Raw genomic sequence first — 18880 nt, 5'->3', positions numbered from 1 at the left:
TCTCTTTTACCTGGTGTCCAAATAGAATAGTACACAAAATTAATAGAGGCCCGATGGTGTCAACATTTGAACTAGTGATATTGAGCACTGTGTCGATAAGACTTCTGCATTTTGTTATATAGCTCAAAGCACCATGTCAATGCAGCCATGGGTTTATAAATGAAGGGAGACGATTCTCTTCTAGTTCAATGCCTTGTTAGCAATTGATATTTTCTCCTATGAAGATGAAATATGTTCATAGATGTTGAAATATTATTTTTGACTTGCTTCCCTTCTTTGATTACATTCTCTAGGTTATAACTAGAACATCCATGCTATAGCTATGAGAAATTATTGTTTGCACAATTTTATGATGATTAGATGGCTTTACTTACTCTTAGAAATATGGAGTGCATTCTCTAAGCTATGACAGCTTAACGAGAAGTTCAACAAAACATCGTATGATTGAATATCATGATACTACTGGTAATACGATCTATAGCATTACATATGCAATAGAGTGAGACTTTGAAACTTCTCTAGCTTCTCCTGCTACCCAAATTGTTACACAAGCCTCCACAAATGGTGTTAGATACTCATGATAAGGTGTGAGCGCTATTTTGCATCCTTCTCGGTCATTGTTTGCTTAGGTGTAGCCATTTTTGGTGAGGTCTAGGGAGTTTCCTGTATATGGGTATCTTGCATGACCCATAACTTATGCATTGCTCAATGGAATTCGGTAAACTTTGTCTTCAAGTTGTAGTACACATTCCAAACTTGATCAGAGAGCAAAAAATTATGGAATAAGAATTCAGAATGAGACCGTTAAAGCATTATAAGTGCTATGTTGCATGTGAAGCATGCATCCTAAAGACTATATGATATAGCAATTTATTCAAAACATTAAAATTTTGTTCTATACATACATGCAACCAAGTAATCATTCTAAAGTCATTATGTGAGCTTCTTCTCAACCCAAGGACACACCTAAATGAGATCATTATGCATGGGTTAATGGGCCTCCAATGTTGTGCTAAAGGATGCATACCCATTTGAGGGTGCGCTCCATGACATAATATAAAACTACTTTTTTTCACCAAAAAAGGAAAAAAAACCAAAGGATTAGAAATTTGGAATCCAAACTATTGGGACTAGGGCATGGTGGTCTTAAAACATTGATAGTTATTGGTATTGGTATCTAGATTCACCCTAAAATGGGAGAAGTTGGAAAAGTGCAATCTGTGCATGTGCATAGATATTTTAATAAATCCAACACTATTTACAATTTTGAATTGTTTCTTTTTCCATGCACTTGCTTGCTATATGGCTCATAAGCATGCCAATGGTCATTGAATTCAATAATACATAGCATCAAACTCGATAGCGTGCCCTTTGGCCTATTTGTGTTTTGAAACATTTTAGGCCACATTGCACTTGTTTGGGATATCCAATTCTAGTGATGTGTATTGTCAGAGGGGGAAAAACCAATGGCTGAAATTTTCCTTATTCCCACAAATTTCAAATTTTCACACCTCCCACCCATCAAATGTTAGAAGATTTAAGTAGCTACAACCTGCCCCCACCCTGTAAACACCCTACAACCTGCACATACCTCGAGGTCCTGACCTTGTGCAGACTTTGGTTTACCATTTTCTTGTTTCGGGTAAGTTTTCTTCTGTTCTTTGCTTGCCTCACCAGCTAGCTTCTCTGGGTGTATTCTAGACTGCTGATCATGGCCATGGCATCAATGGCAACATGCAGCTCACCATGGCTTGCAAGAGAAGCAGACAGAGGCTACGACACAGGAAAGCCAAAAAGCCAGCAGGTCAAGGCACAAGGAACAGAGTGCAGGTCAAGGAAAGCGCTAGCACGGTATTGAATCGGCAATAGAAGACACTTTTGCAACATCTGTGAAGGAAGAAACAATGAGAACAAAGAAGACTCCTTACAAAACAGCAGCAAGAAGCGGTTGTAGATGCATGCATTCGATCATTGACATCGGAGCAAAGAACATGAGCTGTGGCGTCACGATTGGTGGGAGCATTCAAGGCAGCAACATCAGGCCATTCAGGTGATTACTAGTCTTGAGTCTTCACAAGATTAAATAGCCTATATCTTAAAGTTCGTAGAGTAACAACCCTACCAACACCTCGGGAGATGCACTCCCAAGAGACAATGCTCTCTAACCTAAGGAATTGTTGGGGAGTCCTTTTTGCATAGCTTCCTTATTTCAAAGTATTAACATGTAAAGGTAAAGAGCCCTCAAGATGATATATGGTGACTATTTATGGACTGGACATTTAGCTACGGACATTATATTCTAGTACAAAAGTTTTTCTTTCATTCATATTATGATTTCTTGATCTAAGAGGAGAGATTCTTTATCTTGTCCAAGTTTATGATTTCTTTGGAAGATACTACTTCATGACTAATGCCAAACTTTATGCTACAATAATGCCATGATTTTATTAATGTGGATCTAGATAGAGTGACATGGATAACAACTATGTGTTGGCATTGAAGCTTGGCTTCTAGAACTAAAATGGATTGTTGTAACTTTCTTTTGGTTGTGATGGTGCCAGGTGAGTCGGCATACCTCTCCATCGGATTTGCAATTTCAAAATCTTTGGCATGTCTTGATGGACTTAAGATATGGCATTGGAAATTACGACAAGTTCTCTACAATGGATTTTCTCCAGCTACTGTATAACAAGATTGAATGTATTGTTGGAGAATAATCTTAAATATCTTTGTATGATTTAGACGCTTTATTAATATGATTGGGTATTTTCATGATGATTAGCACTTTGATGCTCTCTCTGAAGGGGTTGAATAAGAACGTTTTACACCCATTTGTTGTTGTCTGAAAGGGGCAATGACATATGATTGCATTTGATGTACTTGAACATTTGAAACTCATCCAATAGTGTAGTATAGAATTTTTTGATAGGAAAACACACATTGGTATACCCATTTTAAAATAACAAAAATCAATGTGTCTAATGGCTACACTTGATTTGAATTGTTTGAGTTTCAGGCCTATTTATGGCATAGGATCCATACGACCAACTCTTTCTCTTGGTTGCTAGATCATGATGCTTGGACTGGCATCAAATTTTTGGAGAAAAACATTGCCCATGGTATGTAATTGACATGATCGATACCCTTTTTAGATGTTTTTTATTCGAGAAAAACCTCAATTTATCAGGGATGTTCAGGATGTATACTCAGGGTTTTAATTTTAATTCGAAAAGAAAGGATGCTCTTTGGATACTTTGTACCAATATCCTTGGCCAACTAGTCGACAAACTTTCGTGTGACACACTTTATGAATACCACCGATCAATTGGTCTAAGGGCTTTTCCATGACTATGGATACTCAACTTCCCTCCTGAGAGAGGGTTGATACTTTCATTACTTTTGAATTATTGGCTAGAATCCACTACCTAGGATAATGGGTATTAAGATGACCCATAAGAAATGGCTATTATACTTTCTTTGTGATTGTGACTGATAATTTGTCATTCCATTTTGTCTTAATGAATATTACTTAAACTAGGGCAGTAGTCCCACCCAATCCATTGTGATGGGCGGACTACTACCTTGACTTGGATTGTGTGTCAGACTTGTGGGAATGCGGTCGGTGAAACACACAAACACACACACACACACACACACACACACACACACACACACACATCAAACCCCTTGGGGACCATTGTAAATGTTTGGGCATGTGCCTACAACTGGTATACCCCCATACTTAGTTACAAGCCTGGGAGTAAGGAACCCTTGGATAACAACTCGAACATCCCTTGGTCATGATGTAATTATGTGCATTCGGATCCCTTCTCTAATGCGGTGATGATTTGGACTCTTTTGCTACTTTGGTGATGATTATTAGAGACATTAATAGTTTTCTATCTTTTGGGATACTTTTTTCTTGGATGATTCAAAAGACAACATAACTAGGGAAGACGGATATTAGTCTTGCCAATTGTTCAATCATTGTGATTAGAAAGGGTAATGGTGCTGATTATATGAAGGATGTGGACATAGGCCCCCTTGGATTGTAGTAATGACCTGGTGGGAAGACTAAGATACCGCTTGGCGAGAGAATGGACCAAGTAGAAGAATTATAAAGGGCTAGCATGGAGCACTTATGGAAGTACTTGAAGGACATCTAGTCACATTACTTTGGATTACAGCTGAGTAGTGAAAAATCCTAGGTGGATTGTAAGGAGAGTGTGAAATATTGGTACTTAGGGATGTGCCCATTGGGAACGGCCCATTGATTGCATGGGAAGATGCATTTCCTTACACTTCATTGCCATTTTTGATGGAGTACTTCCCTTACCACTCACTGGCCATCAACACTAGTTCAGCTCAGACTTTGAGATGGACAACTACCTCGAGCAAAAACACTACAATCAAACTGCTCAACCTTCATAGCTTGAGCATCAACAGCACCTCCATTGGTTACTATGTAATAGTGCAAGTAGAGTAGCCTGCATGAGGCACAAAAAGCATGCAAGTTTTCCTAGCTCATATCGAAGAGCTTAGAGGAGAAACAAATCTTGGGAATTACCAGGTTCTTCTACAAATGCTCAGGGCCTTCTTAGCATTTCACTTTTCATGACATTTCTTTGACTGCTCTTGTTAGAAAATAGAAGGTGTCAGACCTTTCTCCATAGATTGGATGAAAGGTATTGTAGGAACATTTCTTGTGAGTTATACAAACTAAATCCTATGGTTGTCGTTATTACTGCACCAGCAGATGGGCCTTATGCTCTCTGTCATGACAATAGTGATCATGTAGATCCAATAGACAGGAATCCCATGATGTTCAGAGATAGAGTGAGCGAGAGAGTGAGGGAGCGAGCAAGCGAGGGAGGGAGAGAGAGAGAGAGACCACAACCCGTGATGCTCAGAGAGAGTGAGCGAGCGAGTGAGCGAGAGAGAGAGAGAGAGAGAGAGAGAGAGAGAGAGAGAGAGAGAGAGAGAGAGAGGTGAGGTGCTCCCTGTCGACTAGAAATCTTTCAATTGTTATGGTTTCACTGGTTTTTATCGCTTCACTAGTCCATGATTGCTCCCTCCATTCGAAATGTTGGAATTACTCATGGAGACGGTATGAATAAATATTACTTGACACTTGATTTACCATCTAAAATCCTTCTATCAGTGCTCATACTAAGTTTTTCTGCCGATTCATGTTCTTGGCTAGTCAACTCTAGACTCCGAGTTGGGTCAAGGGATTTTTAGAAGACTTTAGACTCTTGTAGCTTAATTAAACAAGCGCTAGATCTTGGGTACTCAACATTGGCATCGCCGTCTCTTTTGATGTCTAAGCATGTTTTCAAGATCATTCACTTTTACCTGGTGTCCAAATAGAATAGTAGAGGGTATTAATAGAGGCTCGATAGTGTCAACATTTGAACTAGTGATATTGAGAGCACTATGTCGATCGAACCACACTCAGGACTTCTACATTTTGTTATATAGCTCAGAGTACTATGTTAATGCAGCCATGGGTTTATAACTAAAGGGAGACGATTCTCTTGTGGTTCAATGCCTGCTAGCAGTAGTTGATATATTCTGCTATGAATTTGAGATTTATTCATAGATGTTAAAAGATTATTTTTTACCTGCTTCACCCGGAGGCACGTCCAAATCATCTGAATCATCATCGTCCCCACCACCACCCCTCCCAAAGCACTGTGCCATGCATCCCCCACTATCTCTCTCATACTATGCTTGCTATCGTGTTGTGTCGAGCTAGTATGCTGGCCAATCGTAGCTGGAGACTGCACGGGACTACGTGGACCACTCGTAGCTGGAGAACTGAGTCTCGACTACATAGGATTACACTGACGGCTCTGCAAGATAGAAGGACTTCCTGACGGCATGGGGGAAGGGGCATAAGATGGCATGGGAGAAGGGCCTCAGTTGTGTAGCTGGCTGGGTTGCTGCGCTCTGAGATGCATCTATAAATGCACTCCAACAGACGGACTTTTCTAAAAAGTAGAAAAGGACATGTGCCCTGTTGAGAGTTCACGCTCAACATCATGTGATCATGTGTGCATAGCACCATCACGTGATCATATGTGCATAGCACTAACCTTATAGAGTGCTATAAAGGAAAGGGTTAGATCCCCTAACCCTAACCCTAAAAGGGTTTGTATATATTCTATTTTTTCAACTAATTCTAGTGTACAGTTAGTCATTTGTGGTGTGCTCTCTAGCTGTGCCCTCTCTCCTCATCTCCACTCTTCTCCTCTGCCCTCTTCATATTTTGTCATGGTATCAGAGCTCCCTTGTCTTCCGCTGAGACATTGAGTTTCTTGAGAGTGTGAGAGAGATTGTGAGATTGAGAGTTCTCTTGAGTGATTGTGAGATCCTTCCCTTCACTTCCGTTGAGAGAAAATTCCATCCATTTGGTGAGATATTTCCGTCCATTCTATGTGTGATTTCTTCATGAGAGATTGAGAGATTTCTGTTCATTCTATTGAAGGAATTCTTAGTTCATCGAGAGAAAGAGAGATCTGAGATACATCTCTTCCGTTGTGAGGTTGTATGAAAGAGAGACATTTCAAGAGTTTGTAAGGTCTGTGTAAGTTTGTTCTCGGAGTTATGTGGTTCTTTGTGAGAAGTTCACGTTCTTCTATGGCATAGCTTCTCCAACAAGCAAAGCTTCTCTTGCAAACTACTGCAACACACGACGGCTTCTTCCAAAATGACCTAGCCTCCAACGTCCTATTCACCGACCTCAAGAGCTCTCCACGGCCGCCATCCATAGCTCCAACTAAGGCTAAAGCCATAGCCTTCTACAAAGCCTGCAACGGCCGTGATGCCATCTTCTACTACAGCGCCCTCGTCTCCAAACTCTTAGCTCAAGCGGTTGTAGCCCAACAGTGGCTCTCTTCAACCAACTCCTTCTCCAACACGAGTGCTTGGCTGCTGTTGCTGCCCGCCGTGACCTTTAACCCGCTTTGACTTCAAGGCTCACCAGTCGACTCCAACAACCACCACGGGTTGTAGCTCCGCCACGGCTCACCTATACCTGTGCCACCAACAGCCTTGCTCATGACCCTCAAGTGACTAGTGTTGCATAGCGACCTGCATGCCAGCGCCTGCAGCCCCGTGACATCTTGCTCCTCTAACGTGCACCTCTAGCCTCTCACAATAGCACCATCGTCAAACGCCTTCTCCAGACCTGTAGCTCCATCCCGCAACTTCAAGGACCTCCAACTCCAACGTTCTAGTCTCCAATGGCGGCAGCACATGGGCTGCAACACTCCAACACTCCTACAGCTTATGAGCTTTATCCATGCACACGGGCAAAAGCTCCAGCATCATACAGCTCAACGCTAACGTTGTGTAGTGAAATAGGCGGCTGTTGCTACCTACTACAATGACATTTTGCTACCTAAGGCTCTTCTCTGCTCCAGCGTCACCCTTTACAGCCAAGCAAACCTCTACCTAAGGCTCGACTAGCGCTCGCAAACCGGTTTAGCAGCAACAACTCCAAAAGCCAGCTCTGCAACTAAGCCTCGTCTTCAACGACAACGTGCTCCTCCGCGACGGAATCGGAACCTTCGACGGAACCTCCAGTAGATTCCGGTCCTCTAGAAATCGACACGTGGCGGATAACATATAACTACGGTTAGGTTCATATAACCATGCTAGGTTGTTACAATCAAGTTTACTTGGGTTAGGTTTGGTTGGCCAAATTTGTGCCACGTGGCAACCTTATCCTACCCACGTGCCACATCATCACATTATCTTGACATGTGGCAATCCTTATCTGACACATCAGCACTGCCACATCATCTACCACGTCAGCACTGCCACGTTATCTGCCACGTCACCCTGCTGACATCATCTGTGCCACCTCAACACTGCCACCTCAGCAGTCCAGTCAGCACTGACCCCTGCAGGCACAGTCTCTTGCCAGGCACACTATGCACACACTGCATGTGCACACTCCTGCCACCTCAGCACAGAGCTTCACTGGCACACCTCTTGCTAAGCACAGTGCCACATCATCACTGCATGTGACTCACAGTGACACATCATCATTGAGCACCATTTGCACTCCTTTTGCCCCTCCACCTAGATCAAGTCATATCTCTTGATCCAGGAAGAATTTGAGGGTGCTCCAAAAAGAAAAGTCGCTCGATTTTTTGTGCTCTACGCGCTCGTTACATCATGCGCACATTTCGGCGCAAGTTACACTCACATTTGAGCCTCGCCTACAAAACCACTTCCTTCATGCACACTTGCCTCTACATCGACGCATCTGACCCAGCACTTAAAAAGAACAAAGGAAAAGGAATTATTTGCTGCTCTTTCATCGATCGACGGTTGGTTTAGATCTAGATCAGAGTAGACTAGATCGCCATAAAGGGGACGCTTTGAATTCCCCAAGTTGCCAATCTAAGCCATGCTCGAAATTCCCGACTAGTACCTACTCGGAGTCAGTCCATACGCTCACATCCGATTTCACATTATTACATTACCTGAAACCTTACGTTCATCAGTTCAGTGAGCAGACTTCAGAGTTCAGAGGCATTGCAGATTGATTCAGTGGGCAGATAGCACTTGATTTCACACACACATGCCACCATTGTAAAGCCTATTTGGCTATCTCACGGCATCGTGCACATCATTTTTCAGCCTTGTAAAGCCTCTTGGCTATTCCCGGCATCATTGCCACAAGCCTTGTAACACAGGTCAGATCTTATTTACTGCAGTTCTATCTTCACCGACGGTACAGAGATTTCACTTGGCATCTTCAGTGTATTTGCAGTTGATTCATACAGAGTTTTCCAGGACACTTTTGAGTACATTGTTTGCACCATGTCGACTAGCAACCTCAATCTGGAGGCATCTGCTAAGTTAGACAACTCCAATTACAATACATGGAAATACTGAATGGAGACCATTCTTGTGCTTCAGGACAAATGGGAGTATGTCGATGGATCCATACCTAGACCATTGACCGATCCAGCCACCAGTAGCTCTACTCCATCTGTTGTCACAGCACCAGCAATGGGATCTACATCAGGATCTACATCTACACAAACAGTTTCCGCACCAGTAGCAGATCCTGCCATTGCTCGAGCTCAAGTAGAATGGGATAAGAAAGACAAGTATGCCTATCACCTGATCAAGCAGAATGTGCAAGATGTCATGCTAGGACAGCTCAACACAGTCAAGACATCAAAAGAAGCATGGGATATGTTCGCAGCTCTCTACGAGTCCAAGAACACATCCAGGATTCTCACCCTGAGAAACCAGATCAACCAGAGTTTCCGCAACAGCAGTGAAACCGGTCATGCTTATGTACTCCGCATCAAAGACTACAACAATCAACTTGCAGCAACAGGAGAGACTATGAATCCCGCAGAAATGGTTCAAGTAATCCTGAATGGACTAGGAGAAGGATATGAGAATCTAGTCCAGAGTATTGCCATCCAATGGCAAATTCCAACACTGGAAGAACTTCAGTCAGTTCTACTTGGTGAAGAACTCAGGACTCAGGCCATTCAAGCACGTAAAGGTCATTCTAATGATCAGGCATTCACAGCTTCAGACAGAAGCAGAGGCAAAGGCAGAAACAGAGGTAGATCATATCAGAAAAGTGGTCATCATCAACAAAATCAAAGTCAGAATCAGCATCAGCATCAGCATCATCCTCAGCAACATCAAAATCAGCAAAGAGGAAATCATTCCAACCGAGGAAGATTCCAAGGACGAGGGAATGCATCCACCAATGTGTCAAACATTCAATGCAACTACTGTCACAAGTTTGGACACTATGAAAGAGATTGCCGCAAGAAGCAGTATGACCAAGGCGGTCAATCCAGCAATAATCGAGGGAATTCCCGAGGAAGAGGAAATCATCGTGGTGGACATTTTAGTCACAGTCATTTTGCAAATGAACATGGAAATATGTTTCTTGCAAGTGAGGAATTGCATCAGACTAATACAATGCACCTAGACACTGATTTCAATCCCAAAGAGGATTTCAGTTATCAAGTCGACCAAGTGGAACAGGATCCTTGGTACATCGACAGCGGTGCATCATCTCATATGACAAATCATCAGGAATGGTTCACAGAAATGAAGCCATTAGAAGGTCAAAAGAATGTCATCTACACAGCAGACAATACACCGAATCCGGTTCAAGGGACAGGTGTTATCCCTATGAACAATTTCACTGGTACAAAAGGATTAGTCAAAGATGTGCTCTATGTTCTGAAGCTCAGCAAGAACCTTTTGTCATTAGGTCAAATGACGGAACACAACTACAAAGTCATCTTCGACGGTGATGAATGCACTATCAGAGACAAATCCAAAAGAGGTCAGCTAGTAGCAAAAGGTGTCAAGGAAGGACGCTTATACAGGATGCTAACTACAGTACCAGATAAGCATGCCATGTCAACTCAAATGCAATAGATGCCACTATCCGCAAAATGGCACAAGAGATATGGTCATGTCAACTTCAAGTACTTGTTAGATCTCCGGAATCAAAATATGGCAATTGGGATTCCGAAGCTACAGTTTCTTGGAAAGGTTTGTGAAGCATGCTGCTTCGGCAAACAAAAGCGAACCAACTTTGTCAGAAGTACCTCTCGTGCACGAGGTATTCTTGATTTGATTCATACAGATGTATGGGGTTATGCCCAGACCCGCAGCATCAATGGTTCACTTTATTACTTGACCTTCATCGACGACTACAGCAGATATTGTTGGGTCTACTTTCTGAAAGAGAAATCTGAAGTGTTTGCCAGATTTCAAGAATTCAAAGCCATGGTAGAAAACCAAACAGGCAGAAAGATCAAGGTCATGAGATCAGACAGAGGAGGTGAATACATGTCTTCAGCCTTCATCAATTTTTGCAAAAATCACGGTATTCGAAGACAATTCACATGTGCAGATACTCCTCAACAAAATGCAATAGCTGAAAGGAAGAATGGGACTTTAGTAGACAGTGCTAGAGCAATGCTTAGTGAAAAGCATCTTCCGAATCAGTATTGGGCAAAAGCAATAGCTACAGCTAACTACTTGCTTAATCGGCTTCCTACCGAACCGATACAAGGTATGACTCCTTATGAAGCATTCACTGGACACAAGCCACGCATTGGGCATCTCCGCATATTTGGTTGCATAGCATATGCCCACATACATGATGATCATCGCAGGAAATTGGATGCGAAGTCACGCAAATGCATCATGGTTGGCTACAGTGAAGAAAGCAAAGCATACAAATTGTATGATCCCATCAACCGCAAAGTCATTATCTCCAGAGATGTAATCTTCGATGAGGAATCAGAATGGAAAACCTCACCTACACAGGAGATAGAAGCATCGACTTCACAGTCATCTACAGAACAGGTTGATGAAGAAGAGCAAGAATTGCCAGCAACACCCCAAGCAGTGCCACAGCAGCTCAGACGGTCTACTAGGGAAAGCAGACCACCAGCAAGATTGACATATGCTCAGAAAGGCAAAGCAATTCAGGTGGAAACCACCAACTATGCTCTTATGACTACCATCATGGCTACAGAAGAGCCAGTGTACTTCGAAGACGCAGTAGATAAGCCAGAATGGTAAACTGCTATGAATGAAGAAATGGATGCTTTGTATAAAAATAACACTTGGGAATTATGCGACCTTCCACCAGGAAAGAAGGCCATAGCCAACAAATGGGTATACAAAGTAAAGTACAATCCAGATGGCAGTATTCAGAGATATAAAGCCAGATTAGTTGCAAAAGGATTTGCACAACAATATGGTCAAGATTATGATGAGACTTATGCTCTAGTAGCAAAGATGGATTCCATACGGTTCTTGATATCATTAGCGACACTCAGTAAATGGAATGTGTATCAGCTCGATGTCAAGAATGCATTTCTCAATGGTTATCTAGATGAAGAAGTCTACATGCAACAACCAGCCGGTTATGTTGAACCAGGAAAGGAGAACAAGGTTTGCCATCTCAAGAAAAGTCTCTACGGCTTAAAGCAAGCCCCCAGAAGTTGGTACAGCTGAATTGACAAGTATTTTGCTGATCTGGGATACATGAAGTCCAATGCAGATCATACTCTCTACTACAAAGTTCAAGGGGAAGATATTACTATTGCACTTTTGTACGTAGATGATCTCATTGTGACAGGAAGCAAGGATAACTTCATCAGAAAGCTAAAACAAGACTTATATGCAGAGTTCGACATGAAAGATCTTGGACTTATGCACTATTGTCTTGGAATTGAGTTCTAGAGAGATTCAGATAGCACATTCATGAGTCAGCTCAAGTATGTTGACAGTCTCTTAAAGAAGTTTCATATGGCAGATTGCAAGATTGCAGCCACTCCCATGGAACAGAGTTTGAAACTTACTAAAGATTCAGAAAAGCCTACAATCAATGACAGATACTACAGGCAACTCATTGGATCTCTTATATATCTGACAATCACACGGCCAGATATTTGTTATGAAGTAAGCTCACTAGCACAGTTTATGGCAAATCCAAAACAGTCTCACTGGAATGCAGCCAAAAGAGTCTTGAGATACATCAGAGGTACAAGACAATTTGGGATAGAATACAGAGGAAGTCATCCACGGTTGCATGGATACTGTGATAGTGACTATGCTGGAGATCATGAGACCAGGAGATCGACATAGGGATATGCATTTTTCCTTGGTCAAGGTGCTATATCATGGTTGTCAAACAAACAGCCAACTATTTCTTTGTCTTCGACTGAAGCAGAATATAGAGCACTCACTACAGGTGCATGTGAGGCTATATGGCTCAGAAGACTATTGTCAGAAACAGATTACTTTGATGAATCAAAGCCAACAACAATATACTGTGATAATCAATCGGCTCAAGCATTGGCCAAAAATCCAGTATATCACTCCAGAACAAAGCACATTGATGTCAGAGAGCACTTCATCAGAGAAAGAGTGTTACTTGGTGACATCACACTGCAGCATTGTGATAGCAAAGAAAATGTTGCAGACATCTTTACCAAACCACTCGCTAAAGAGCTATTCGAGAAACACCGACTAGCTCTTGGTTTGACGCAGAGGAAGGACATTCCCATTAAAAGGGTGTGATGGAATGCAATGCTCAGTCCTTCTTCGATTCCCCAGAATCATCATCTTGAGGGAAGGCCTACTTCATGATGTTGATCTTGAGGGAAGGTGTTGAGAGTTCACGCTCAACATCATGTGATCATGTGTGCACAGCACCATCACGTGATCATATGTGCATAGCACTAACCTTATAGAGTGCTATAAAGGAAAGGGTTAGATCCCCTAACCCTAACCCTAAAAGGGTTTGTATATATTCTATTTTTTCAACTAATTCTAGTGTACAGTTAGTCATTTGTGGTGTGCTCTTGAGCTGTGCCCTCTCTCCTCAGCTCCACTCTTCTCCTCTCCCCTCTTCATATTTTGTCATGCCCGACACAAAAATATAACACTGATACCAAAATCATTCGTTTCTTGGACACGACAAAGGATAAATCCAAAGAGAGCAACTTCCAAAAAAGATAGACCGTAAAGAGACTTACCTTGGAGAGAGGTATGGAAGCTTCTTCTCCTTCTTCAAAGTTGCTTCTCTTCCTTGTTCACCCTCTTCTCCTGTAAGCCTCGAAGTAAGTGTGGGTGCCTTCCTCTTAAGTATAAGCTTGGAAGTAAGTGTGGGTGCCTTCCTCTTAAGCATCAAAACTATGGATCTGTTAATAGCAAAGCAAGCAAGCCACACGAAGTATAAGTAATGTGAAGAAAAGCAAAGCGAGCGCGCTAAAAGTAGATTTGAAAACCAGTCTATAAGTGCGTTTAATAGCACATCTAAATACACGTGTAATTACGTGTCTACATACATAGAGCAGACACGATTTTAGATGTGCCGATAGATGCGCACCATAGAATAGACAGACGCGGTTTTAGACACGTCTTTAGATGCACCACAGAGTTTTAAAATTAAATATTTGAAGAAAAGCACATTTTTTTGGGTTGTTTGTTTGTAGGATGTCTTTATCTTCAACAAGTAGCTCTAGTGAGGATGAATCCCTCCGTATCCACCATCATGAAATGTGGTTGGAGCAAAAAATCAAATGTATGTGTGATCGATGTCGAGGAAACATGTATCATGCATGCAGTATTACACTCAATCACACCTCAAAGTATGGAGAATGGGATGTGATCGTAAACATGGTAAGTGTTAAAGAGTTAAGGTTGATTAGATACCTATGGGTGTTCATATGTTTGAGTTATGATCCCGTTTTAATTTGATACAGGATGCAATGCCACACCCGCATATGCTGCCCTATGCTCACCGTGAGGAGGCGAAGTGTCAGCGATATGAGGTGGGATCTTCAGGAGGGAGACAGATGCATGGAGTGATGGTGATGATGATAGTAGCCCTCTACCATTACCTCATGAAGCCATGGAGGAGGAGGTGTTTGATGATATGGTGCGGGATTTATATGTCCATCAATCCGAAGGGAGGGATGATAGCATGAAGCAAGATGATCTTTTTACTACATCATCGACTCCACTGTTTGAGGGGTGCACTTTCTCTTTTCTACGTGCCTCCCTTGAGTTACTAAACTTGCAAACCATCTATGGATAATGCAATGCAAGTTTGAATGCATTACTCAAGTAAGCTTTAAAGTCTATTTTGCAAACATGGTGAATTATGCTAGTGGATCAATTACTCGAATGCTTTTCCTCATTTATGGTATTCACGTGCAGGCTATTGTGTAAAATGCTTCCAAGGGAGAATAAATTACCGACCTCAAGAGATATGGCAAGGCAACATGTGACCTCTCTTGGAGGATTAGATTACAAGCGCATCCATGCATGCGTCAATGATTGCGTTTTGTTTTGTGGACTACATAAGGATGCAAGAGAGTGCCCTACTTGTGGAGAGGCAAGATATAGAGCAGATCTCAAAACTTTGGATGTGCCTCATAAGGTTTTACGACATTTTCCCATAATCCCTCACATCCAACATATGTTCAAGTGCAAATCCATTGCAGAGCTCATGTCATGGCATTCCTCCCATCGAACAACCAATGGCAAGTGGAGAACTCCTGTAGACTCTCCTGCATGGAAGCATATTGAAGACACATGGCCAAGCTTCAAGGAAGAACTTAGGAGCTTGAGACTTGGATTGGGTATGGATGGTGTGAACCCATTTGGTCTCAAAAGCACCTCTTATAGTGTATGGCCAGTGATATTGGTGAATTATAATCTTCCACCATCTATGGCTATTAAGAAAGGACATGTTATGCTGTCCCTTCTAATTCCAGGGAAACATAAAATCAAAAATCCTGATGTTTATTTGGAGCCTTTGATTGACGAGCTGGAGATACTTTGGAGAGGTATCCAGGTGCATGATGTGAGCAGGGCTCCCTCATCACGAGACTTCAACTACAAAGTAGTTTTGATGTGGATGATGCATGACTTCCCAGGCTATGAGATGTCATGGGGATAAAAGGAGAAATCATTTTAAAGGATGATATTTTGCATAGGCTGACTTTAAAGGAGGTTTAGTAGAAGATAATGAGGGTCTATGATCACCAAGGATGGTATTCTTTTGATTTCTTCAACATAACTAGTAAATCAAAGCTAAGGAAATACTATCAACTAGCTATAACCTGTTGCTCGATCAACGCTTTCGAGTACATTAATACAGCAGGCAATTGAGGTGACAGAAATTCAACCTGCTAGCAAAGCATTTAGAGTCTGAGCATTTTGTACACTGGAAAGTGGAGTTGGGACTCTGGAGAGGTTAGTACGAGAGAGAGAGAGAGAGAGAGAGAGAGAGAGAGAGAGAGAGAGAGAGAGAGAGATCAGGAGGACCAAACCTGAGAATTTAGATCCAAGTTGTAAGGTTGTTTCAGCGCTAATTATGCTTGAAGGGCCACGCCCCCAAGGACACCTTTACGCTTGAAGATTCCTGAGAATCTGGAAAGTTTGCTGTCAATGTAGGATTGCCTTGTATTATGTCCATCTGGATAGGCTTCAAGGTCAAGGAAACTGATGTTCAGAAAGGACACAACGCTTCATTATTTGCAAGACCAAAATCCCATGCAACGACATGAGGTTGGCCTACCTTCGTTCTAAGCATCTCATTTTGTTGACAAAGCAGATGCTCCTGGGGAGACGAGTCGAACTTGTCAAAACGATGTCAACGCAAGCACACAATCACCACCTTCAAACACTCTAGTAAGGAAGCGACTATCGGTTGTAATATTCAGCCAGAAACAAAAATAATTACGGACCTATTTACTAAGCTCTTGCAATTCTTCCATCAGCAATTGAGTCTGCCCAGAAGTTTAACCGAAATTGAACATGATGATAACCATTAAAGGCTAGCAACGCTCTGTTAAAGTAAAGGATGGTGAAAGAAAAATTTGTGCAAGCCTTTTGTTTTTAGTGCAAGAAGACTTGAAATCTGCTCAGAATAGACTGTCAACCTTTCTTTCCCTTACTCGATCCCTACCATATTCTAGTTGTCTTTCTAGCGTTTGCAAATCTTTCAATGACAATCCTGCCAGATTTTCGCCCATCATGTACTTGTAGTATTACCAAGAGGTAGAGAAATTGCAACACATCCCGTTGCAATAGTGTATAAACTGCATCAAGCAACTGGATCAACAACAGTATATTCAAGCCACGATGAAATCTTCAATGGCATAGAAGCGTTACTACAATTATTGCAAAACATAGGTCATACCTTAGTTCCTTATGTGTGAAAGCAAAATGCTCCTACAATTTGATAGCCTCATGCTGCAATAGCATCTAAGGTAAGATATGGATTCTCAACATCAAAATCTCCATGTAATTTTTGCATAATTATTTGTTTTGACATCGAAGCACTTTGTTGAGAGAGAACTCATCGATAGAGATTAGCTTTTTTTGAATACATACAAGCCAGCGTTTATAGTCACACCTTCTTCAAGAAATAATATAACATGCTACTATAGAACAACGTGGGAGCGGACAAGACAACGGTTACCTCTGCAAATTAAAATGAGCGACATCAAAATGATGGTAACAGAACACCAAAGTGATAGGATAGTTTCTGTTTGAAACCATGGAAACATGAATGACATTTTTAAATCCCAGCATGCAACATGTTTGCTAGGTTGACTGTCAAAGCCATTTTGCCAAACCCTTATAAACATCTTAAGTGACGTCTTAACTTCCAATTTTCCCCTCATTTGACTTGCTATTGATTTGGCCAAGGCTTTTTCTGTTAATTCTGAGAGCCACAAAATGAGCTTGATCCCTCAGGAAGACCTCAATTGCTTGATAGATGAGTATTTTGAAATGCATAGAGCATTAGCTCTAAAACTGAACCCTTATTCCTTTTAACTAATTTAATCACAGAAATTCTTCAATATGTATACTAATACTACCCATTGTAAAAATAATGCTTTCCTAGAGGTTTAAATTTAGACAACCTTGTGCATTCATAACCTTGCACAACGTTGTCAAAGCGAAACCACGTTTGTTGTAGTACTAAATCCAAACTTTGTGATACCTACTACATTCATATCTATTTTTTATAATTCATAGCCAAACAAAAGCAATCATCCTTGGATAGGACATGGATCCCCTTGCTTTTATAGAACTAGCTTTCTTGCCTGAAAGAACTTTGAAATGAAAATGAGATAGCCTAGCAATTAAAAAAATACAGTAGTGCAATGAAACTACTTAATAAAAATAAGATACACAAACAATATGAGAACCTAACATAATTAAAGCCTATATAAGGAGTGGTCATATATTTGGGATGTTTCCTAGAGGAATGATTGCAGAGATTTGATCCAATATGAGAGGCATCTCAAAAGTTCAATACATGATTAAATTTCAAGGTAAGGCCAATTTGCTTATGAGTCCTATAAAAATTAATGTGGATCCTCAAGCCATCTTGCAATTTTGGGGAGAAAATTAGAGAAGTCCTAAGAGTATATTGAAAATAAGGAAAGTCCTTAGACTTGAGATTCTTAAATTATTATGGGCCTTAAGAAGTCTCTTCAATATAAAACTACTAGGACCCAAACATACATCATTGGATCACAAAGAATTTAAATCTATTAAGACCCAAAGATACATGATTGGATCACAGTTAATGTAGAGGTGAGCTCTAATTAAAGGCCTATTGTTTCTTTTAGGGGAAAAGGGACCTAGTGCCAAGATATCCAATGTTTCTTCATTAGGCTAATCCAACATGGTTAAGGGTGGTTGCACCTAATGCCACACATGCTTGGCTGGGACTTATTGATTCATACCTAAAGAACCACCCCAAAATAGGTAGACAAAAGTTTTAAACCATAAGGGAGCCACCCCAACTAGTCTCAAAAATGGCACTAGCTCATCTGATATTATGCATTTACATATCAATATTTATTGTTTCTTATAGCCATGTCAACTATTTATGCCCGAAATTAAAGCAAGTCACTAAGTATTTGTCAAAAGTAATCACCAAAGAAGTGTAAATGGTTTAGTGTAGATACTATGCATCTTATGGTGAGAAGCTTACAAGGCACTTTCAATGCCATACTCCTAGGTGTAGGAGATATACTATAGTGATAAGTAGAGCAAGATTTTCTGTCTAGTCCACGCATAATTCCTATATTAGTTCCATATTAGCTAGCACATAAAATGTTTAAAGTGGAGATTGTTGACCCATTTATATCGACTCACTTGTAGCACCACATAGATCACAAAGGAATTAATCATCCTCTCACATGAGATTCTTCCACATATAAGTTGTAACAAGTATTTATTTCAGACATTAACCAGACCTTTAAGTTAAAGCATGGCCAAGTTGAATTTTGAGGGAAATAAGAAATCTCTCTTTCCACAACAT

The 18880-nt window shown here is 41.2% G+C and overlaps 1 protein-coding gene across 1 annotated transcript in view; it reads right to left on the bottom strand.

Annotated features, from left to right (window-relative positions):
* The window catches only part of LOC147887081 (MADS-box transcription factor 6-like), a 193723-nt gene that overhangs the window by 93861 nt on the left and 80982 nt on the right, over positions 1-18880 (bottom strand). Inside the window, exon 5 of the mRNA XM_087394219.1 lies at positions 16115-16156. Within this exon, the coding sequence (XP_087250345.1) occupies positions 16115-16156 (42 nt within the window). The remainder of the gene's footprint in view (positions 1-16114; positions 16157-18880) is intronic.

The sequence above is a fragment of the Dipteris shenzhenensis genome, chromosome 23, assembly GCF_047967505.1.
Source record: "Dipteris shenzhenensis isolate YYH24624 ecotype China chromosome 23, Dip_SZ_1.0, whole genome shotgun sequence".
Taxonomy (NCBI): domain Eukaryota; kingdom Viridiplantae; phylum Streptophyta; class Polypodiopsida; order Gleicheniales; family Dipteridaceae; genus Dipteris; species Dipteris shenzhenensis.
The sequence above is the reverse complement of the archived record's forward strand: the minus strand, read 5'-3'. Positions and strand labels throughout refer to the sequence as shown.